This window comes from Arachis hypogaea, chromosome 9 (assembly GCF_003086295.3).
Source record: "Arachis hypogaea cultivar Tifrunner chromosome 9, arahy.Tifrunner.gnm2.J5K5, whole genome shotgun sequence".
Taxonomy (NCBI): Eukaryota; Viridiplantae; Streptophyta; class Magnoliopsida; order Fabales; family Fabaceae; genus Arachis; species Arachis hypogaea.
In genome coordinates this window covers 27,880,546-27,906,293 of record NC_092044.1, presented here as the reverse complement: position 1 = coordinate 27,906,293, position 25,748 = coordinate 27,880,546, and the positions used below count along the sequence as shown (strand labels likewise).

Genomic DNA, 25,748 nt, shown 5'->3' with positions numbered 1-25,748 from the left:
ATGGGAAGCAGCCTCAGAATGAGTAAGCTTGTACTAGGTGTAGGAGTCACCATCTGGGAGCCCCGTGCAAGGCCAGATGGGGATTATGCTACAATTATGGAAAAGCGGGTCATAAAGCCGCCAACTGTCCGGAGAAGCAGAAACAAGGTGCTGGGAAAGCACAACAGACTGGTCGGGTGTTCACCACCTCAGCTATAGGTGCCGAGGGATCTGAGACACTCATTCGAGGTAACTGTGAAATGGCTGGTCAAACTTTAAATGCTTTATTTGATTCGGGAGCATCACATTCATTCATTGCATTTGAGAAAGCCCATGAGTTAGGATTGAAGATTGTAATCTTAGGTTATGACCTAAAAGTATATAATGCTACCCATGAAGCCATGGTAACTAGGCTAGGATGCCCGAAAGTTTCATTTAGGTTCAAGCAGCGTGATTTTGTCCATAATTTAATCTGCTTCCGATGATTGGTCTTGATCTTATCTTGGGATTGGACTGGTTATCTGAGAACCATGTCCTGCTTAATTGTTCTACAAAGTCGGTGTACTTTATGCTGGAAGATACAGAAGGGCCGGTCGTGGTGAATAATTATTACTTGAATTTGATGATGGTGAACTGTTTCGGAATCGAATGTCAGGGTATCCTGTTGTTAACCGCGGGTGTTTCGGGTGATGATCAAAGGTTGGAGCAGATTCCAGTTCTGTGTGAGTTTCCGGAAGTATTTTCCGATGATATTGATGAGTTTCCACCTAACCGAGAGGTTGAGTTTGCTATTGAATTGGTGCCTGGGGCAGGACCAATCTCAAGTGCTCCTTATAGGATGTCACCGTTAGAGATGGACGAGCTAAAGTCTCAGTTAGAGGATTTGTTGGGAAAGAATTTTATACGACCAAGTGTCTCTCCGTGGGGTGCGCCAGTGCTACTAGTAAAGAAGAAAGATGGGAGTATGCGGCTCTGTGTGGATTACAAGCAGCTGAACAAGGTCACAATAAAGAATAAGTACCCATTGCCGAGAATTGATGATCTCATGGATCAGTTACAAGGAGCGAGGGTTTTCTCTAAGATCGATTTGCGATTTGGTTATCACCAGATAAGGGTAAGGGGTGAGGATATTCCTAAGACCGCTTTCAGGGCTCGTTATGGTCATTACGAGTACACTGTAATGTCCTTTGGGTTGACGAACGCTCCTGCGGTATTCATGGATTACATTAACAGAGTTTTCTGTCCGTTTCTGGATAAATTTGTTATTGTCTTCATTGACGACATACTAATTTATTCCAAAACTGAAGAAGAGCATGCGGAACACTTGAGGACCGTGTTGCAGATTCTAAAGGAGAAGAAACTCTATGCAAAACTGTCTAAGTGTGAGTTTTGGAAGAGTGATGTGAAGTTTTTGGGTCACGTGGTGAGTAAAAAGGGAATAGTCGTAGATCCAACTAAGGTGGAGGCTGTGATGGATTGGAAGCAACCAGCCACCGTAATGGAGATAAGGAGTTTTCTGGGCTTAGCTGGCTATTACCGAAGGTATATCAAGGGCTTTTCACAGATAGCTTTGCCAATGACAAAGTTAACCTGCAAAGACACTCCGTTTGTTTGGACTCCTGAGTGCGAGGAGAGCTTTCAGGCATTGAAGAAAAAGTTGACCACTGCACCTGTGTTAGTGTTACCTGAGCCGAACGAAACGTTTGAGGTGTACTATGATGCCTCATTAAAGGGTCTAGGGTGCGTGCTAATGCAGCATCATAATGTGGTGGCGTATGCCTCAAGGCAGTTGAGACCGTGGTGGACGAAGTTGTGATCCTTAATTAATGGCTCCTTGGCATGTGCCAAAGAGAACTAATTTAACTAACTGATTACTTTCTTTTCACAACTCCGTTCAACTGACCAGCAAGTGCACTGGGTCGTCCAAGTAATACCTTACGTGAGTAAGGGTCGATCCCACAGAGATTATTGGCTTGAAGCAATCAATGTTATTTTATTAATCTTAGTCAGGAGGCTAATGAAGTTAATTGGATTTATTTGTAAAAAGCCAAACTACAAACTACTTAAAATTGTAAGTTAAAATAATAGAGAATAATAATGTTACTTGTTGTGCAGTAATGGGAAATATGTTGGAGTTTTGGAGATGCTTTGTCCTTTGAGCTTCAACTCTTCCTTGAAATCCTCTTCTCACACGCAAGTTCCTTCCATGGCAAGCTCTATGTAGGGTGTCACCGTTGTCAGTGGCTACTTCCCATCCTCGCAGTGAAAACTAATGCTCACGCACTCTGTCACAGTACGGCTAATCACCGGTTGGTTCCCTCCCCTACTGGAATAGAATCCCTCTTTTGCGTCTGTCACTAACGCCCAGCAGGTTACAAGTTTGAAGCACGTCACAGTCATTCAATCCCGGAATCCTACTCGGAATACCACAGACAAGGTTTAGACTTTCCGGATTCTCATGAATGCCGCCATCAATCCGGCTTATACCACGAAGATTCTGTTGGGGAATCTAAGAGATATTCATTCAATCTGATGTAGAACGGAGGTGGTTGTCAGGCACACGTTCATGGATTGAGGAAGGTGATGAGTGTCACGGATCATCACCTTCTTCACAATTAAGCGCGAATAAACATCTTAGATAAGAACAAGCGTGTTTGAATGGAAAACAAAGGAATTGTATTAAATCATCGAGACGCTGCAGAGCTCCTCACCCCCAACAATGGAGTTTAGAGACTCATGCCGTCACAAAGTATGTAATTCAGATCTGAAAATGTCATGAGGTACAAGAAATGTCTGTAAAAGTTGTTTAAATAGTAAACTAGTAACCTAGGTTTACAGAAAATGAATAAACTAAGATAATTGGTGCAGAAATCCACTTCTGGGGCCCACTTGGTGTGTGCTGGGGCTGAGACTAAAGCTTTCCACGTGTAGAGGCCTTTCTTGGCGTCAAACTTCAGATTATGACGTGTTTTGGGCGTTCAACTCCGGATAATGACGTTTTTCTGGCGTTTAACTCCAGACAGCAGCATGAACTTGGCGTTTAACGCCAAGTTACGTCATCTATCCTTGCGCAAAGTATGGACTATTATATATTTCTGGAAAGCCCTGGATGTCTACTTTCCAACGCCGTTGAGAGCGCGCCAATTGGACTCCTTTAGCTCCAGAAAATCCATTTCGAGTGCAGGGAGGTCAGGATCCAACAGCATCAGCAGTCCTTTTTCAGCCTAAGTCAGATTTTTGCTCAGCTCCCTCAATTTCAGCCAGAAAATACCTGAAATCACAGAAAAACACACAAACTCATAGTAAAGTCCAGAAATATGATTTTTGCCTAAAAACTAATATTATTTTACTAAAAACTAACTGAAACATGCTAAAATCTACATGAAATTACCCCCAAAAAGCGTATAAAATATCCGCTCATCACAACACCAAACTTAAACTGTTGCTTGTCCTCAAGCAACTAGATGAATAAAATAGGTTCTAACAGAAATAAAGAAGTAATAATATTCTCGAGTTTTAAATGATGCTCAGATTCTTATTAGATGAGCGGGGCTTGTAGCTTTTTGTCTCTGAATAGTTTTGGCATCTCCCTGTATCTTTAAATTTTCAGAATGGTTGGCATCCTTAGGAACTCAGAATTCAGATAGTATTATTGACTCTCCTAATGTAGTATGTTGATTTTTGAACACAGTTATTTTATGAGTCTTGGCTGTGGCCCTAAGCACTTTGTCTTCCAGTATTACCACCGGATACATAAATGCCACAGACACATAACTGGGTGAACCTTTTCAGATTATGACTCAGCTTTGCTAGAGTCCCCAGTCAGTGGTGTCCAGAGCTCTTAAGCACACTCTTTTGCTTTGGATCACGACTTTAACCACTCAGTCTCAAGTTTTTCACTTGGACCTTCATGACACAAGCACATGGTTAGGGACAGCTTGGTTTAGCCGCTTAGGCCTGGATTTTTATTTCCTTGGGCCCTCCTATCCATTGATGCTCAAAGCCTTGGATCCTTTTTACTCTTGGCTAGTGCTCATGGCTTGTGAATATTGTATATATATATATATATATATATATATATATATATATATATATATATATATATATATATATATATTGACTGCTTTTTCTTGCTTCAAGAATCAATTTCATGATCTTTCAGATCATCAACAATATTTTTCGTGTTCCTCATTCTTTCAGGAGCCCATATTCATCAAATTCAAAGTACATATTATGCACTGTTCAAGCATTCATTCAGAGAACAAAGAGTATTGCCACCACATATAATTAATTATAAATTTTATTATTAAGAACTCGAAAAATATAATTTACTTCTGTATTCTAAAAGAAAATCTACTACTTTATTCATGCCTAATGATGATGAGAAAAATAAATTATAGCTTAATTGAAAATAAAATCAAAATAGACATTCTAATTACTACTAAATATCTTCTAAGGTCAATTTCTAAAAGGAATAATTATCACTAAGTTAAAACAGAAAAATTGGAACTCAGCAACCTGTTGTTTTGAGGAGTGGATGCTCCTCTAATTCTTTGGGGTGTGGTTCAAGGATTAATTTTTGGCGCTTCAGCTCCCTTAGATCACGCCCTTGCTCCTCCTGTTCCTTGAGCAGTTTGCAAATCATGCTACCTTGATTATTCTGTTCTTCCTTTATTTGATCCATAGCTTCTTGCAATCTGGAAATAGAAGCCTCAAGCTGTTCCCAATATTCGAATTGGGGCAGTTCTGGGAGGGCTTCTTGTGCTCTCCTTCTGGCAGAATCCTCTTGTTGCTGTTGCCTGACCATTGATGTTCCAGTAATGGGCTTTTCAATTAGGATATATTCAGTTATTCCCATCTTTACTCCAGCATCTTTGCAAAGCATAGAAACTAGGCTTGGATAAGCCAATTTAGCGTCCTTAGAATTCCTGTTTGCTATTTTATATAGCTCACAGGAGATCAGCTGATGGACTTCCACTTCTTTTCCCAACATGATGCAGTGAATCATGACAGCTCTTTTGATGGTAACTTCAGAATGGTTGCTGGTGGGCAATATGGAACGACTAATAAAATCCAGACAGCCTCTGGCTACTGGTTTTAGATCTTCTCTTTTGAGTTGAACTGGGATGCCAGTTGTACTGGTAGTCCACTTGGCTCCAGGGATGCATATATCCTCCAGAACCTTGTCCAACCCTTTATTGACCCTCATCATTCTCCTATTAAAGGAGTCTGGGTCATCTTTCAGTTGAGGAATCTTGAATATCTCCCTGATCTTGTCAGAATTGGTATGAATGATCTTTCCTCTGACTAAGGTCTTATGGTCAAAAAGAGCAGCTCCAATGATTCTTTGCCTTTCTGTCTGCCATAGATTAGCATAGAATTCCTGAACCATATTCTTCCCCACTTTCGTTTCAGGATTGGCCAGAATTTCCCAATTCCTGTTTCGAATTTGCTCTTGGATCTCCGGATATTCATCTTCTTTCAGATCAAATCTGACTTCCGGGATCACTGATCTGTGACTCATTATCTTATAGTAATGGTCTGAATGTTCTTTAGTTAAGAACTTTCCTTGATTCCAAAGTGGCTTTGGAGTGCTTTCTTTCTTCCCTCTTGGGGTGGTTTGCTTTCCTTTAGGAGCCATGATCTTAAGTGAGTATATTTTTGTGATCACGGATAAGCACACCAAACTTAGAGTTTTGCTTGTCCTCAAGCAAAGGAGAAGAAAGAAGAGGGATAGAAGGAGAGCAAGTGTTGGATGAAGATGAGGAGGAGGAGGCCGAATATAATATAAAGGGAAGGGGGGTGGGAAATTTTCGAAAAAATAAGAAAGAGATAAGATAAAAGATATGATTTTAAAAATTATGATCAGAAAAAGATATAGTTTTTAAAAAGGAAAAGATATGAATCATAATTTAAAAGATAATTTTGAAATTTAATTTTGAAGAGGATTTTCTTAAAAGGAATTATTGATGTGTTGGAAACAAATTTGAAAAGATGATGGCTTGAATTGGAAAGCCAATTGGCTTTATGGATTAAGATATATTTAATATTTTTGAAAAAGGGATTTTAGAAATTAGGATAAAAACTTTTGGAATTGAAAGTGATAATTTAAAATATGTTTATGCAAGAAATCATGAATTGAAACATAAAAATTTTGAAAAAATGCATGGAAAAACGAAATTGTACCTCCTCCCACCATCCTGGCGTTAAACGCCCACATGGTGCATGGTTTGGGCGTTTAACGCCCACATGTTGCTTCTCCTGGGCGTTCAATGCCCATGTGATGCTTCTTTCTGGCGTTGAACGCCAGGAAGTCCTTCTTTACTGGGCGTTTTTCTAAACGCCCAGAATGCTGGCAGATTGGCGTTAAACGCCCAGAAGGTGCATCTTTCTGGCGTTTAACGCCCAGAAGATGCTCCTTTCTGGCGTTTAACGCCCAGAAGGCTACCCTTACTGGCGTTAAACGCCCAGTGGGTGCTTCTTTTGGGCGTTTAACGCCCACATGTTTCTTACTGGCTTTTTCATGCCAGTGAGCTTCCAAATTTCTCTGTAACTCTTGGGACTTCAGTAAATTTGCTATTTCACCTTTGAAGATACTTAGACCTAAACCTGTAAAGAAAGAAAATTTATTTAATTAGTAATTAAACTTTGTACATGGCTGGGTTGCCTCCCAGCAAGCGCTTCTTTAATGTCATTAGCTGGACTATCACTGATCTTCAATTAAGTCTCAGTCTTGAGCATTCTTGCTCGAGATTTCCTTCAAGATAGTGTTTAGCTCTTTGTCCATTAACAATGAACTTTTTGTTAGAGTCACTATCCTGAAGTTCTATGTATCCATATGGTGATACGCTTGTGATTACATATGGACCTCTCCACCGGGATTTTAATTTCCCAGGGAATAATTTGAGCCTTGGATTAAATAGCAGAACTTTCTGTCCTGGCTCAAAGACTCTGGATGACAATTTCTTATCATGCCATTTTTTTGCTTTCTCTTTGTAAATTTTTGCGTTTTCGAAAGCATTGAGTCTAAATTCCTCTAGCTCATTTAACTGGAGTAATCGTTTTTCTCCAGCTAACTTGGCATCAAGGTTCAGGAATCTGGTTGCCCAATAGGCCTTGTGTTCCAGTTCCACTGGCAAGTGACATGCCTTTCCATACACCAGCTGGTACGGAGAGGTCCCTATAGGGGTCTTAAATGCTGTTCTGTATGCCCATAGAGCATCATCCAAGCTTCTTGCCCAATCCTTTCTACGGTTAATTACAGTCCGTTCCAGGATTCTTTTAAGTTCTCTATTTGAGACTTCAGCCTGCCCATTAGTTTGTGCGTGATATGGAGTAGCCACCCTGTGGTTGACTCCATAACGTACTAGAGCAGAGTAGAGCTGTTTATTACAGAAATGAGTGCCCCCATCACTGATTAACACTCTAGGGATACCAAATCTGCTGAAGATATATTTCTGGAGGAATTTTAACACTGTTTTAGTGTCATTAGTGGGTGTTGCAATAGCCTCCACCCATTTGGATACATAATCCACTGCCACCAGAATATAGGTGTTTGAGTATGATGGTGGAAAAGGTCCCATGAAGTCAATGCCCCATACATCAAACAACTCAATCTCCAAGATTTCTTGTTGAGGCATGGCATAACTGTGAGGCAGGTTGCCTGATCTTTGGCAACTATCACAGTTAAGCACAAATGCTCGGGAGTCTTTATAGAGAGTAGGCCAGTAGAAGCCACTTTGGAGGACTCTTGTGGCTGTTCGTTCACTTCCAAAATGTCCTCCATACTGTGATCCATGGCAATGCCAAAGGATCTTCTGTGCTTCTTCTTTAGGCACACATCTACGGATTACTCCGTCTGCACATCTCTTAAAAAGATATGGTTCATCCCAAAGATAGTACTTTGCATCTGTGATTAACTTCTTTGATTGCATCTTACTGTACTCTTTGGGTATGAATCTTACTGCCTTGTAGTTTGCAATGTATGCAAACCACGGCACTTCCTGGATGGCTAGTAGTTGCTCATCCGGAAAGGTTTCAGAAATTTCAGTGAGAGGGAGGGACGCCCCTTCCACTGGTTCTATTCGGGACAGGTGATCTGCTACTTGATTCTCTGTCCCTTTTCTGTCTCTTATTTCTATATCAAACTCTTGCAGAAGCAACACCCATCTGATGAGTCTGGGTTTTGAATCCTGCTTTGTGAGTAGATATTTAAGAGCAGCATGATCAGTGTACACAATCACTTTTGATCCTACTAAGTAGGATATGAATTTGTCAATGGCATAAACCACTGCAAGTAGCTCTTTTTCTGTGGTTGTGTAATTCTTCTGTGCATCATTTAGCACACGGCTGGCATAGTAAATGACATGCAGAAGCTTGTCATGCCTTTGTCCCAACACTGCACCAATGGCATGGTCACTGGCATCACACATCAGTTCAAATGGTAATGTCCAGTCTGGTGCAGAGATGATTGGTGCTGTAACCAATTTAGCTTTCAGAGTCTCAAATGCCTGCAGACACTCTTTATCAAAGATAAATGGCGTGTCTGCAGCTAGCAGGTTGCTCAGAGGTTTGGCGATTTTTGAAAAATCCTTTATAAACCTCCTATAGAATCCTGCATGCCCCAAAAAGCTTCTGATTGCCTTAACATTAGCAGGTGGTGGTAATTTTTCAATTACTTCTACCTTAGCTTGGTCCACTTCTATCCCCTTGTTCGAAATTTTGTGCCCAAGGACAATTCCTCCAGTCACCATAAAGTGACATTTTTCCCAGTTTAAAACTAGGTTAGTCTCTTGGCATCTTTTCAGAACAAGTGCTAAATGGTTAAGGCAGGAGCTGAATGAGTCTCCAAATACTGAAAAGTCGTCCATGAAGACTTCCAGAAATTTTTCCACGATATCAGAGAAAATTGAGAGCATGCACCTCTGAAAAGTTGCAGGTGCATTACACAGGCCAAATGGCATCCTTCTGTATACAAATACTCCAGATGGGCATGTGAATGCTGTTTTCTCTTGATCCTGGGGATCTACTGCAATTTGATTATAACCTGAATATCCATCCAGGAAGCAGTAGTATTCATGACCTGCTAGTCTTTCTAGCATCTGGTCTATGAATGGTAAAGGAAAATGATCCTTTCTGGTGGCTGTATTGAGTCTCCTGTAATCAATGCACATACGCCACCCTGTAACTGTCCTTGTAGGAACCAGTTCATTTTTTTCATTATGAACCACTGTCATGCCACCCTTCTTAGGGACAACTTGGACAGGGCTCACCCAGGGGCTGTCAGAAATAGGATAGATAATCCCAGCCTCTAGTAATTTAGTGACCTCTTTTTGCACCACTTCTTTCATAGCTGGGTTCAGCCGCCTTTGTGGTTGAACCACTGGCTTGGCGTCATCCTCCAACAAGATTTTGTGCATGCATCTGGCTGGGCTAATGCCCTTAAGATCACTAATGGACCACCCAAGAGCTGTCTTGTGCGTCCTTAGCACTTGAATTAGTGCTTCCTCTTCCTGTGGCTCTAAGGTAGAGCTTATAATTACAGGAAAGGTTTCACCTTCTCCCAGAAATGCATATTTCAGGGATGGTGGTAATGGTTTGAGCTCGGGTTTTGGAGGTTTCTCCTCTTCTTGAGGGATTTTCAGAGATTCTATTATCTTCTCTGACTCCTCCAAATCAGGCTGAACATCTTTAAAGATGTCCTCCAGCTCTGATTCGAGGCTCTCAGCCATATTGACCTCTCTTACCAGAGAGTCAATAATATCAACACTCATGCAGTCATTTGGGGTGTCTGGATGTTGCATGGCTTTAACAACATTCAACTTGAACTCCTCCTCATTGACTCTCAAGGTTACTTCCCCTTTTTGGACATCAATGAGGGTTCGGCCAGTTGCTAGGAAAGGTCTTCCTAGAATGAGAGTTGCACTCTTGTGCTCCTCCATTTCCAGCACCACAAAGTCAGTAGGAAAGGCAAATGGCCCAACCTTGACAATCATGTCTTCAATCACGCCTGATGGGTATTTAATGGAGCCATAAGCAAGTTGAAGACATATCCTGGTTGGTTTGATTTCTTCAGTCAAACCAAGCTTTCTGATAGTAGATGCAGGTATTAGGTTGATACTCGCCCCAAGATCACATAAAGCTTGCTTGGTACAAGTATCCTCTAATGTGCATGGTATCATAAAGCTCCCAGGATCTTTAAGCTTCTCAGGTAAGCTTTTCAGAATGACTGCACTGCATTCTTCAGTGAGGTAAACTTTTTCAGTTTCCCTCCAATCCTTCTTATGACTTAAGATCTCTTTCATGAACTTAGCATAAGAGGGTATTTGCTCAAGTGCTTCTGCAAACGGAATCTTTATTTCAAGAGTCCTGAGATAGTCTGCAAAGCGGGCAAATTGCTTATCCTGTTCCGCTTGGCGGAGTTTTTGAGGATAAGGCATTTTGGCTTTGTATTCCTCAACCTTAGTTGCTGCAGGTTTATTACCTACAGAAGTGGGTTGGGAAGCCTTTTTAGAAGGATTGTTATCAGCACTTGTATGTGACTGATCACCCACTGGCGTTTGAATACCAGGGGTGGAAGCTGGGGTGGCGTTAAACGCCACCTCCTTGCTTGTCACAGGCGTTTGAACGCCAGAACCATGTTCCTTTTGGGCGTTCAACGCCAGATCCATGCTTGTTTCTGGCGTTGAACGCCAGGAATAAGCATGGTTTGGGCGTTCAGCGCCAGCTTTATCCCTTTCTGGGCTCTGCTTGTCCTCAGAGGGATTTTGAGTAGCTATTTGTTCATTTCCTGTCTTCTTGCTGCTTTGAAGTGAGGTATTTAATGTTTTCCCACTTCTTAATTGAACTGCTTGGCATTCATCTGCTATTTGTTTTGACAGTTGCTTTTCTGTCTGTTTTAATTGCACTTCCATGTTTCTGTTAGCCATTCTTGTTTCCTGCAATATTTCCTTGAATTCGGCTAGCTGCTGAGTTAGAAAGTCTAATTGTTGATTGAATTCAGTAGCCTGATCCACCGGACTGAGTTCTGCAGTTACTGTTTTAGCTTCTTCTTTCATGGAAGATTCACTGCTTAGGTACAGATGCTGATTTCTGGCAACTGTATCAATGAGCTCTTGAGCTTCTTCAATTGTTTTTCTCATATGTATAGATCCACCAGCTGAGTGGTCTAGAGAAATCTGAGCTTTTTCTGTAAGCCCATAGTAGAAGATGTCTAACTGCACCCATTCTGAAAACATTTCAGAGGGGCATTTTCTTAGCATCTCTCTGTATCTCTCCCAAGCATCATAAAGGGATTCATTATCTCCTTGTTTGAAGCCTTGGATGCTTAGCCTTAGCTGTGTCATCCGTTTTGGAGGGAAATAGTGATTCAGGAATTTTTCTGACAGCTGTTTCCATGTTTTTATGCTGTTCTTAGGCTGGTTATTTAACCACCTCTTAGCTTGATCTTTTACAGCAAATGGAAACAGTAGTAATCTGTAGACATCCTGATCCACTTCCTTATCATGTACTGTATCAGCAATTTGCAGAAATTGTGCCAGAAATTCTGTAGGTTCTTCATGTGGAAGACCAGAGTACTGGCAGTTTTGCTGCACCATGATAATGAGCTGAGGATTCAGCTCAAAGCTACTAACTCCAATGGAGGGTATACAGATACTACTCCCATATGAAGCAGTAGTGGGGTTAGCATATGACCCCAGAGTCCTCTTGGACTGTTCATTCCTACTTGCTTCCATGATGGAATACAAGTTGAGAATTTATATGTTGAGAATTATTTATTTTATAGTAATGGAATAAATAAAAATGGAATAAATAAAAATGAAATTAAAATCTAGAAATTTAAAAAAAAATTTCAAAAAAGTAGTTGGAAAATATAAAATTTTTGAATTTTGAATTTTATGATGGAAGAGAAAAACACGCAAAAGACACAAGACTTAAAATTTTTAGATCTAATGCTCCTTATTTTCGAAAATTTTTGGAGGGAAAACACCAAGGAACACCAAACTTAAAAATTTTAAGATTAAGATACAAGAAAAACTCAAGAACACCAAGAACAAAAGAAAGAACACCAAACTTAAAATTTTTAGAAAACTTTAAGAAAATTTTCGAAAATTATAAAAAAAATTAACAAGAAAACACCAAACTTAAAGTTTGGCACAAGATTCAATCCAAGAAAAATTATTTTTGAAAAAGGTTCCAAAGGGTATAACCAATTATCAAGAACAACTTAAAGATCAAGGAAGAACCAAGAACACTAACACGAAATTTTCAAAGAACATATAAAACATGCAATTAACACCAAACTTAGGATAAGACACTAAACTCACGAAAAATTAACACTTAATTAAGAAAAATAATATTTTTGAAAAGAAATTTTTTGAAAATAAACTATCCTATCGGAATTTGATGACTCTATAACAACAAAAATAAAAATAAATTATTCATAATCTAAGAAATAAAATAAGCCTTCAATTGTCCAAACTCAATAATCCCCGGCAACGGCGCCAAAAACTTGGTGGACGAAGTTGTGATTCTTAATTAATGGCTCCTTGGCATGTGCCAAACAGAACTAATTTAACTAACTGATTACTTTCTTTTCACAACTCCGTTCAACTGACCAGCAAGTGCACTGGGTCGTCCAAGTAATACCTTACGTGAGTAAGGGTCGATCCCACAGAGATTATTGGCTTGAAGCAATCAATGTTATTTTATTAATCTTAGTCAGGAGGCTAATGAAGTTAATTGGATTTATTTGTAAAAAGCCAAACTACAAACTACTTAAAATTGTAAGTTAAAATAATAGAGAATAATAATGTTACTTGTTGTGCAGTAATGGGAAATATGTTGGAGTTTTGGAGATGCTTTGTCCTTTGAGCTTCAACTCTTCCTTGAAATCCTCTTCTCACACGCAAGTTCCTTCCATGGCAAGCTCTATGTAGGGTGTCACCGTTGTCAGTGGCTACTTCCCATCCTCGCAGTGAAAACTAATGCTCACGCACTCTGTCACAGTACGGCTAATCACCGGTTGGTTCCCTCCCCTACTGGAATAGAATCCCTCTTTTGCGTCTGTCACTAACGCCCAGCAGGTTACAAGTTTGAAGCACGTCACAGTCATTCAATCCCGGAATCCTACTCGGAATACCACAGACAAGGTTTAGACTTTCCGGATTCTCATGAATGCCGCCATCAATCCGGCTTATACCACGAAGATTCTGTTGGGGAATCTAAGAGATATTCATTCAATCTGATGTAGAACGGAGGTGGTTGTCAGGCACACGTTCATGGATTGAGGAAGGTGATGAGTGTCACGGATCATCACCTTCTTCACAATTAAGCGCGAATAAACATCTTAGATAAGAACAAGCGTGTTTGAATGGAAAACAAAGGAATTGTATTAAATCATCGAGACGCTGCAGAGCTCCTCACCCCAACAATGGAGTTTAGAGACTCATGCCGTCACAAAGTATGTAATTCAGATCTGAAAATGTCATGAGGTACAAGAAATGTCTGTAAAAGTTGTTTAAATAGTAAACTAGTAACCTAGGTTTACAGAAAATGAATAAACTAAGATAATTGGTGCAGAAATCCACTTCTGGGGCCCACTTGGTGTGTGCTGGGGCTGAGACTAAAGCTTTCCACGTGTAGAGGCCTTTCTTGGCGTCAAACTTCAGATTATGACGTGTTTTGGGCGTTCAACTCCGGATAATGACGTTTTTCTGGCGTTTAACTCCAGACAGCAGCATGAACTTGGCGTTTAACGCCAAGTTACGTCGTCTATCCTTGCGCAAAGTATGGACTATTATATATTGCTGGAAAGCCCTGGATGTCTACTTTCCAACGCCGTTGAGAGCGCGCCAATTGGACTCTTGTAGCTCCAGAAAATCCATTTCGAGTGCAGGGAGGTCAGGATCCAACAGCATCAGCAGTCCTTTTTCAGCCTAAGTCAGATTTTTGCTCACCTCCCTCAATTTCAGCCAGAAAATACCTGAAATCACAGAAAAACACACAAACTCATAGTAAAGTCCAGAAATATGATTTTTGCCTAAAAACTAATATTATTTTACTAAAAACTAACTGAAACATGCTAAAATCTACATGAAATTACCCCCAAAAAGCGTATAAAATATCCGCTCATCAGACCGCATGAAGTTAATTACCCTACGCACGATTTGGAGCTTGCTGCGGTTGTGTTTGCCTTGAAGGTGTGGAGGCATTACCTCTATGGGGTTAAGTTCCAAGTTTTCTCTGATCATAAGAGCTTGAAATATCTCTTTGATCAGAAAGAGCTTAATATGAGGCAGAGGAGGTGGATGGAATTATTGGAAGACTACGACTTTGAGTTAAATTACCATCCGGGAAAGGCGAACGTAGTGGCGGATGCATTTAAGTCGGAAGTCATTATATGCGGCTTGGATGATGCTTCAAGAGGAGAAGTTACTCAAGGGATTCGAGAGTCTGAAAATTGGTGCTCGAGAAGTATCCGAAACTTTGTGTTTGAGCCTATTAGAAATCTTAAGTGATTTTAAGTCTGAACTCCTAAAGGCTCATGAAAATGATGAAGCGTTATGGAAGGTGTTACTGGCTATTGAGCAAGGGAAACAGTGGAGAGTATTAGAAGAAAAAGATGGGTTATGGAGGTTCAAGGGTAGGATCATTGTGCCGGATGTTGGCACTTTGAGGCAAGATATCTTAAAGGAGGCACACAAAAGCGGATTCTCCATTCACCCGGGAAGTACTAAGACGTACCATGATTTAAAGGCGATATTTTGGTGGCCGGATATGAAGAATGATGTGGCAGAATATGTTTCAAAATGCTTAACTTGTCAAAAGGTAAAGATTGAACATCAAAGACTTGCCAGGATGTTGCAACCTCTAGAGATTCCACAATGGAAGTGGGAAAGTATTGCAATGGACTTTGTGTCAGGATTGCCAAGGACTAGGGCTGGTTTTGATGCTATCTGGGTGATTGTGGACCGACTGACGAAGTCAGCTCACTTTTTACCCATTCGCATGACTTACACCCTTGAGGAGCTAGCACGGTTATACATAAAGGAGATTGTGAGACTTCATGGTGTACCTGTTACTATAATCTCTGATAGAGATCCTCGTTTCACTTCAAGGTTTTGGGGTGCATTTCAGAAAGCTTTTGGAACCCGATTAAGCTTGAGTACGACTTACCATCCTCAAACAGATGGTCAATCCGAGAGGACAATCCAAACACTAGAGGATATGTTGAGAGCTTGTGTTTTGGACCGACCGGCGAGCTAGGTTCGGTATATGCCGTTAGTAGAGTTTGCATACAATAATAGTTACCATGCGAGCATCAGAATGGCTCCGTATGAGGCCTTGTATGGGAGGAAATGTCAATCTCCGCTATGTTGGTATGAAGCTGGAGAGAAAGGCTTGTTGGGGCCAGAGATGATAGCTGAGACCACTAAACAAGTCAAGAAAATCCGAGATAGGATACTTACGACGCAGAGTCGTCAGAAGAGTTACGCCGATCAGAGGCGGAAACCCTTGGAATTTGAGGAAGGATATCATATTTTCCTTAAGATTACTCCAACTACAGGAGTAGGTAGGGCGATTAAGGCAAAGAAGTTGAATCCTAGATACATTGGTCCATTTCAGATCCTATAGAGGATTGGACCGGTGGCGTATTGGATGGCTCTACCACCGTATCTTTCGAACCTGCACGACATGTTTCATGTGTCACAGCTTCGGAAGTACACTTCTAACGTTAGCCATGTGTTGGAACCTGAATCGGTTCAGTTAAGAGAAGATTTGACGCTTCCAGTGGCCCCAGTTAGAATTGATAATACTAGTACCAAACGGTTGCGTGGAAAAGAGGTTTCATTGGTCAAAGTGGCATGGAGTCAAGGCGGTGTTGAGGAACACACTTGGGAACTTGAGTCAGAGATGCGAACGGATTATCTGCACTTATTCTCAGGTTATTGCATTTGAATTTTGTTGGCAAAATTCCCAATTAGGTGAGTAGAATGTAAAACCCGATTAATTAACGGCTAATTAACCCATAAATGAGAATTTATTCTAGAAAGCCCAAAATGTGATTTTTTATGGCTAAATGTGGTAGAGGAGATTGAGACGAGAATTTCGATACCAATTTTATAAAATTCGGATCAAGATTGGACCGAACGGGCCAAACCGGACTAACTGGACCCAAAGTGGGCCCTTGGCCCAACTAAACTAAACCAAAACCCTAGTTTTCAGCACTCTCTCTCCTCATTAGACACACACACACGCTGAAATGGTGGAGGGGAAGGGAGGAATACACTCTCAAGTTCTCTTCCTTGGTTGATCTTCAAACCACCATAACTTTTGATCTAGAGCTCCGATTGTCGCACCGTTTACGGCCACGCGTTCACCACAGAGAGCTCTACAAAACCCATACAATCAATCTTGAGGTAAGCCACGTTTTTCTCTTCGAATTTCCAGCTTTGATTTCGAGTTTCATGAGCAAAAATATTGAGATTTTGGGCTCTTTGATGTTATAGGACCTAATTCTCTTGAAGGAGAAGGTTAATCTTGTCTTCTTGGAACTTGGGTGTGGTAAAATTCTCAACCCTAGTGTAAATTGTTGTTCTATGATGTTTGGGTATTGAGATGTTGTGTATGGGTATGGTGTTTGTGGCTTAGGTTGTGTATGTGTAAATATTGGAGCTTGATCGGTGACTTTGAAAAGCTTGAAAAGAGATTTGGTGGTGAAAAATCTGTTCTTGAAAGTGTTGAGGCATTGAGAGCTTGAGAAAAAGTGGTTTGGAAGTGCTCCGGTTGAGCTTGGGAAATCGGCTAAGGTATGGTCTCGGTTTCTCGTATCTAATATGTAATGTGGTAGGAAATACTTAGGCTAGAGGCCCTAAGATAGACATTGAATTGTTGGTGTTGTTGAATGGTTGATGTATATGATGTGGTCATATTTGTGATGATGATTATTGATGCCTTGATGGTATGATATATAAGAAATATGCATGTTGTGATATATGCTTGATGATTGATTAAAGTTAAATTGTGAGTGAAACCATGTTGATGGTGATTATGATATTGATTACGTATAATGATGGTTGACTAGAAATGGTGTTGTTGAAAAATTGGCATGAGGAAGAGTATATGATATGTCAATGTGTTTGAGTTTGAGCCGCTTGGGTGAAGTGGATTAAAATGATGGGGTAGTGATTTTGTGTATTGTGGTAAAGTGTCAACGTGTGAGTTGAGGAGGCTTGATGTTGACTTTGATATGTTTTAATTGATTTCAAAGAAAAGGGATGAAATTGGCATGTTTTGATTGATTTTGAAAAGAGTTAAAATTGACTTGTTTTGAAAATGGCACTTTATGGTTTTGTATGAAAATATGGTTTTTGGGCATACCTTGACAGGACATAACTTGGGCTACGGATCTTCGTTTTGTGCCAATTCTGTTTAGAAATAAAATTGGATCCAGGATGTCCATGTCGTTTGAAGAACGGGCGAAAGATGATTTAAAATGAGAAAGTTATGTCTGTCGGAAGATTGGGAGTTGAATCTGTGAATTCTGCAGCTATTAACTTAGAAAAATTTTAGCAGAATAACCCCTCGCGCGTAGGCGCACTTGGCGCGTACGCGCCGTTCTTCTAGAAAGTGCCATCCACACGTGCGAGTGGTGTGCGCGAGCGCGCCGATGTGCTGCACCCAATGTCCAGCTATTTTTCCGAAAGTTGTGCCAGTTTTGTGCCTGGGGCACAAGAACACCCATGCGTACGCGTGGCTGACGCGTGCGCGTCGTTGGCTATTTTCCAATCCGCACGTCCACGTGAAGGGCACATACACGCCGATGAGTTTTGTGGCCATCCACGCGTGCGCGTGGAGTACGCATACGCGTAGAGTACGCGTGCGCGTGGATCTGTTTTTCATCCCAAAGTTGATTTTTGAGTTTTAAAAGTCAAATTTCATACTTCAAAGCCTCCGATCTTACCACTTATGTCTTAAATCATTATGATATGTCTAGCTATGAGAAAAGGGGCTAGAGAATGTGGTAACTTGTGAGTGAAGCAAGGAAAAAATGAATGATCAATAATGATCAAAGATGATTATGCGAGATGCGGAGGATGGCGGTGGAAGTGCTTGTTAAGCCATGGGCCGAAGGGCCGTAATTGTTGATGAATTGGCTGGTTATGGATTTAACCGTGAGTCGGATGGCTAGATTATTGCCGTGTTACGGCGGAGCCATGATTATGGCTTTGTATAAATGCATATATGCTGTTGAATGAATTGTGAATGTTGCATTTCCACTGTTGGAGATGAGAGTTACCCTGGAAGGAAGCAGTGGCTAGCCACCACGTGCTCCAAGTTGAGACTCAAAGCTCTTTTGACCCTATGTCGTAAGGGTGGCCGGGCACTGTGAAAGCCCTGGATGAGCTCGCCCCCGTAAATATTCACCAGTGAAGGTGATGGATATAGATCATGATTATGATCAAGTTTATGATGAGTATAACTCGAGTTGGGGATGCACGACAGAGGGACAGTCCAATGGTTAGCTACCAGGACTTGTCGGGTTGGCTCTATAACCGACAGATGATATCATCAGCCATTAGAGACAGACATTCATCATATGCATACTATGTGAATTGATTGAGATTGCCTATTTGACTGCATATTACTTGCTACTTGTCTAAATGCCTTATTTGCTCCTATTTGTATATCTCTTGTCTGATATAACTGTGTTTGCTATATTATACTTCTGCTGGTGGTTGGGAGGTCTGAAGGGTTTGGAAAGGTAAGATATAGTTAGAGTGAAGGATCCTTAGTCAGTTGCCATTTATGGTTTAGCTTGTTTATAAGCTTTGATGTTTATCTGGAGGAAGTTCTAGGATTGCCTTCGGCTTTCCTCTATTATTATGTATTATATATGTGGAAGCTGTTACCATGCTGGGAACCTCTGGTTCTCACCCATGCGGATTTTATGGTTTTCAGATGCAGGACGTGAGGTTTCTCGCTGAGGCATGTTGGAGACTTCTGGATTAGCGAAGATCCTTTGTTCTCGGGACTCGGTTTTTATTTTATGATGTCTCTTAGATACTTTTATCTCCATTGAATAATACAAACTGTGATGACTCCTCTTATAGGAGATTTTGGAGAATAGGTTCTCAGTTTTGTGTCCCTTTGGGTTTTCCTTGGGTTTCCTATTTTATTTACTTGTATATATATATGTTGCTATGCTCGGACCGGTTATCTTCGCAACCGGCTTTTGAGTTTTGATATTTCCGTTTTTGACACTCTTTTGTATACATATAATCTCGCGCTGGTTTATCCTTATTTGTTACGTTATCGATCGGAGTGTTGCGCGTTTTGAGTTACGGTTTTTATTTACCCCTTTTTCTTAAAAAGGCTCTTAGTTATAATCATTTTTCACAATACTATTCGTACTAATTTTTTATTTTAGAGGTCGTAATACCTTGCCATCTCTGAATTATGACTTAAGCATAAGACTCTGCATGGTAGGGTGTTACAGTAATGGTATAATTGGAATATGGTGAGAGGTTGGAGGCGGCAAAAAGTGGGGGGAGGAAGAGGTTGGGAGGAGTTGGGAGAAGATGGGAATAGGATATATGACTAAGAACTGATAATGATGATCTTCTCTTTTCTTTTATGAAAAAGAAGATGGAGGAAGAGGAGGAGAAAGAGGATGTATACAAAGAAATTTTTAAAAGAGAGAGAGAATGACAATAGATCAAAGATAAATTAAAAACTTTATAATTTTTTTGTCCAACTTAATATTTTTTGTAAATAAAGACGGAGTCAAACGATAAATGATTACTTTTGTTAAATTAAAATTCATTCAGAAATTATTTTGTCAATAATATTTATTAGATATTACTTTGTTAATGTCTAATTTTTCGGATACTAAATTGATATTTATCTCAAAGAATTATATGGTGCAAATTAAAAAAAGCAATTAAAAAAATTAAATTTGTAGGGTACAATTTTTTATAAAATTTAAAAAATTAAAAAATAAGAAAAACACATGGTGTGATTTTTAGGAGGAACTAATCTGTCCTTGCAATTTCCACCGACATGCAGTTTCCTCCCATTTATGAGTAATACACACTCCTCAAGCATCTATGCATTTCACCATTTCTTGTACAATATTAAAATCTATTCTTGTCAAGATGACAAGATAGGATAATCAAGAGTTAATAGTTAATTTAATTTTTGATATTTGAAATTAGATTTAATTTGACTTTTAAAATTTTAATGGACTCAAATTAGATTTTAAAATTTACATTATAACTCATATTAACTCTTGAGCTAATCTCTATTAATGATATATTGATTTGATACGATAATTTGTTGCGATTTAAATTTTTCATCTAGGTTCCATGTGATCAAGACTTATTAGAGCTCTAAAAATTTGATTTTTGCTTCCAGAGCTACAAAATTTTTAAATTGAACTTGTTATTATCGTCTTCATGAGAATGTTGGACACCCAATCAAACTTTTAGAAGATCTAGTCAGTCACATAGAATTTAGGCAAAAATCTAAATTTTAGAAAGTTATCGTACAAAAAATCAACACGCAGTTTACAGAAATTAGAAATTAATTTAAATCTAACCTCAACTTTTAGGAATCAAATTAAGTATTAACTCGGATAATTAATCACAATCTAATTTGATAAATTTTATTATAAGTATATTTTATATTAGAGAATCATATTTTTTGTATGTTTAAATAATATTTTTTATCTATAACAATATATAAAGAGGATTAGATGAGATTGATATTTAAAATTTTATTTTCTATTTAACCCTACAATATTTGACATAATTACCATTTTAAAATAAATAAATAAAAGTACAAAATTGTAATTTGAATCAAGTTATATTTTTATTACTGAATAGATACAGTAGTGCTTAGCTTATTGATCTACTAAAATATGAATTGAGTCAAATTACAAACCGAAAGCTGCTCCCTTCTTCAAAATATGGATTATTGAGTTAAATTATAACTTGGGGCTTTCATTTGTTTGTTTTAGAATGGTAATTGTGTCAAATATTGTAAGGTTTACATGGAAAAGAGAAATTTTGATATCAAACTCATCCAATCCTCTTTATATATTGTTATATATTTGAATCAATCAAAATAATTATCACTAATTTATATATAATTATAATAATTATTGAAGGATATTTTGATTAAATCACTTCAAGAAAACACAACATTTTTAATAAAAATATTGTATCAAAATTTATCTTATTACAGATTATAATATTTTTGTAACAAAAATTAGACATTGATACAAAATAATCGTATTTTGTAACAATAGATATATTTTATTACAAAAATTTATAATTTTTTGTAACAAAAATATATATTGTTGCAAAATTTTAGTATCTTTCCTATCTAGCATATGATTTTGTTACAAAAAGTCATAATTTTTTGCAACAAAATTTTTTTTCTTACAAAATTATATTGGCTTTTGTTTCAAAATCTTAAAACCTTTTGTATGACTATCTTTTATTGTTTTAAAATTTTTTATATTTGTATTCACATTTTATTTTTTTTAAATATTAATTTTTTAAAAAAATTATACCTTCAATTATTCAAGAAATTAAGTCTCATTTTATTCAATTACTTAATAATCTTTGATAAGTTAAAACAATTCCAACAATTATACTTAAAGAAAAAATTACTACTTAAATATAATTATTAAAAGAAAAAGACTTAAAGATCAATAGTTTCCAATAATTACTACTTTTATATGTCTGAAGATTATTAATTCCAAAAAATTTGTTTAATAAACTAATAAAATTTGACGTAAAAATATATGAAGCTTTATTGTTAAGCTAAGGAAGTTTGTATAATTTTTCTAAGTAATTGACCATTGTATGTAATTAGAGTTTGAAATTTAAATAATGTTAAAAAATAAGAAAAATTAGATAATTTAATTTGAATAATGAGAATTTAGAACTCAATGTTGTGAATCAAAATGAATTAAATAAATGGTTTAAAATTCTATGTTTGAGTATTTACATGAACTTATTTGCACCTACCTAATTTATTTTAATAATTACATATCTAAGAGTAATGTCGTTTTATGTTATTCAAACAAAAAAAATAATTTTTTAAATTAATTTTTATTCTTGGCATATTTAAACCGGTTGTATTGAGAGAACAAGTGAAGGATTTGACATTTTGACTACTACGAAGGGTTAAAATTGAGTGACACCAAAGTGTTATTGAGTTGTGAGTGAAGGGAATTTAAGATATAAGAAATTAGAAGTTGAAGGAACCAGAGAAGAAAAAGAAGGTTAAATAATGGAATGGAAAATGGTTTAATTTTCTGCAACTAATTTCTACGATAAATGAAAATGTATTAATAAAGATTTGAGTATCGAGCAAAAATATGTTTAAAAAAATGAAAAAAATTCAGAAGATTGAAATTATTGGAATAATTTGTAATTTTTTATAGAAAATTAAAAAATAAAAACAGCGAGAAAATTTCTGATTTTAAAAAGAAAAGAAAAAAGTGAAAATGATGGCTACAATTTCTAATTTTTAAAAGGGAAAAAAATTAAAAAAGTGAAATCGTTTGAATAATTTTTACACTGCATTACACTCGTATATCATCTTCTGATTAAACACTACGTCTACTACCATATAAAAAAACAATTTGCGTGCCCTTGTGCCAGAAATTAATTTTTATACGAAGATGAAGATAAAAATAGTACTTTGGTTGAATATTGGTATTTGAGATATATTATATTATTGTAGATATCTAAAAAACGTATTTAACAAGTATTTTGCATATTTATCAGAATATTAACACGTGTTCAACGTGTATTTTGTGTATTATTAGAATGATAACACGTATCCAACACGTAAAATTTAACACACATCTTCTATGTCAGAAATTAATTTGGTTATAGATAAAAAAATGTGATAAATTTGTATATAGATGTATAAAGTGTTGTCCACAAATGTGGACCTGCGTTGATCAGAGACTTGCAAAACGCAGGTAACGTTTTGCAGGCGTTGAAATAAAAAATCTGCAGTTGCTGCAAAACGCAGGCTGCGATTTGGCTGGGAAGGGAACCAGCTTGCGAAGCATGCTCTACATGTCGACAAGAGCAGGTATTGACCAACATGGGATTGCGCAAAATGCAAGCTGCGTTTGTTAGCGTAGCGGAGCCAAACGGAGGTTGCGTTTTGCAGGCTTCCTAGCTGCATGCGCGCCACGTGTTCTCAAAGGGTATTCAGCTTGGTTCTTAAAAGCAAAAACACAGATAGAAAGGGCAGCAAAGTAAAAAATGAGTTACTGAATCAAGGTGAGGAAGAGTTGAAGGAGAATGAAAAAGCAAGAGTTAACAGTGAAGAAGCAAAGTGTTGTTGAAGAAGAAGTGTACGATACAAAAAAAAATGGTGCGTAATTTTACCAAACCGAAAAAATATATTATTGAGTATTTGGGCTATTCTCAATTGGTAAGTAATTTTTTTTAATATTTAACGATGAATATATATATATATATATATATATATATATATTCGAATTTTGTTTATTTGTATTGTAATTAGTAGTATTGTGGTTATTAATATTATTATTACTAATAATATTATGTTGTTATTTATTTTTCATTACAGTTTAATTTTTTTAATACTGTTATTATGTTATTATTGTTATTATTAGGCAAATTAATCCTTGTATTATTAGTGATATTGTTATAATAATAATAATAATAATAATAATAATAATAATAATAATAATAATAATAATAATAATAATAGTGGGTATGTTAATGAGAATAATTTATTAATAATTTTTAATAACAATAATGTGTAATAATTTATTATTATTTTTAGTGATTTATTATTATTTTTTATGATAATAATAATAATAATACTGTTTAGTAAATGGTTTTTTTTAACAATGTTTAATTAAAAAAATTATTATGTTTAATACTTTATTAATATTTTCTAATAATAAGTAATACTGTTTGGTAATAAAATACGTTTAGAATATAGATAATATAATAAATGGTTACTATTATTGGTATTATTGTTATATTTGAGTAATTATTATTATAATTAGTATATTATTATTATTTGTTTATAATATTGGTTATGATAGTGAGAATAAGTTATTATTAATTTTTAATAATTAATAATACTGTTTAATAAATAATAGATAAATATTTATGATTTTTTTAATAATTTATTACTATGTTTTAAGATAATAATAATAATACTGTTTAATTATTGTTGCTAATTTTTTTGAACAAATTATTAACTGATATTATGTAGAATTTAATAATTATCATTTTTCTTTTTGTAGGCTATCAGAAATTTGTTGTCCAGAAAACTGGATCTATCAGATACCTTTAACAAGGAAGCTGCAGCGGCACTGGTATTGATTGGGTTTCAACATGTTTCGCGAGTAGGCGAAATGAGAGGTCATTCTGCACTACTGAGGACTTTGGTGGAACGCTGGAGGCCACAGACTCACACATTTCATCTTCTGGTCGGTGAAGTAACGGTGACGCTGGAAGATGTGAGCTATACTCTTAGTTTCCCGATTAATGGGGAGGCCGTTACGAGTAGATCAGATAGCAGTCACCAGTTTTTGGTGGAGAACTGCATTGTGTGTTTTGGTCGGGAGCTCGGTCCGCAAGATCACGTGTTGGGGAAGGTTAATATTGCTTGGGTCCGGCGGTGCAGAGACACTGAGCTGTGTGATACTCAGAGTCTCTTGAGCGGTACGTCCGGGCACACATTTTCTGCGTGCTCAGAACAGTTGTTTTTTCGGATAAGTCGATCACTTCACTGAACTCGAAATTTCTACCGCTACTTCGTGATTTTCACCGGATTTCAGGGTACATTTGGGGGGTAGCCAGTCTGGCACACCTATACAGATCGTTGTGTCGGGCATCACGATACAACTGCAAGAAAATGGATGACCCACTGACACTGCTTTTTGTTTGGTCGTGGGAGCGTATGCCGCTCCTGGCACCTATACCCTGCGATCAACTCGGCGATGTTGGTATTCCACTAGCGCGACGGTATTGCCTTTTATCGTTATTGTTATCGTTATTATTATTATTATTATTATTATTATTAATTTGTTATTCTTATTAATATTGTTATTCTATTTTTTGTTAGATGGAGTCATTGGCACCGATATACAAGATATATACGGCGACTTACTGCGTATTTTAGGCGAGGACTCGACGACATGAGAGTTGACGATGTAAGTTGTACCATTAATGTCCAATGTTTTTATTAAGAAGAATAGTTTTTCTAATCGGCCTCTTGGTAACCAATGTGCAGTTTATATGGCGGCCATATATGGGAGTGGGGATTCCGGATGTCCTCGCTCCTCAGATGGTTATGTGCTCCACCCAGTCGCCTCTAATGTCATTCAAGTGCATAGAATGGCACCCAACAGACCCGGTTAGACGACAGTTCGGGATGCAACAACTTCCACCAGGCCCGGCGTTCAACCTTGGTTGTGATCACTGCAAGCGGTTGACAGGAGCACAGAACCATGAATGGGGACATATTTACAGTCAATAGATTAACAGATAGAGATTTGACCGCTATAACATATTGCAGTTAGGCGAAGAGATTATTGACTTTTATCCTCTCCCAGTGTACTACGACTAGTACACACAACAGTATGGAATGCACCTGCGACTGTCAGATAGAGTTGTAGGCGAAGAGGTTGGCGCTGATGAACCACATCAGCAATAGGAAGAACCAGCTGGCCCTCAGCAGCAAATCCCGCC

At 37.7% G+C, this 25,748-nt stretch overlaps 1 protein-coding gene across 1 annotated transcript; it reads left to right on the top strand.

Annotated features, from left to right (window-relative positions):
- LOC140175101 (serine/threonine-protein phosphatase 7 long form homolog) lies at window positions 1-25,536 on the top strand. The gene is made up of 5 exons (XM_072202018.1): window positions 1-147; window positions 24,299-24,719; window positions 24,836-25,022; window positions 25,123-25,210; window positions 25,291-25,536. The coding sequence occupies exons 1-5, from the start codon at window positions 1-3 to the stop codon at window positions 25,534-25,536; spliced, it is 1,089 nt and encodes a 362-aa protein (XP_072058119.1).
- The last annotated feature ends 212 nt before the right edge of the window (window positions 25,537-25,748 follow it).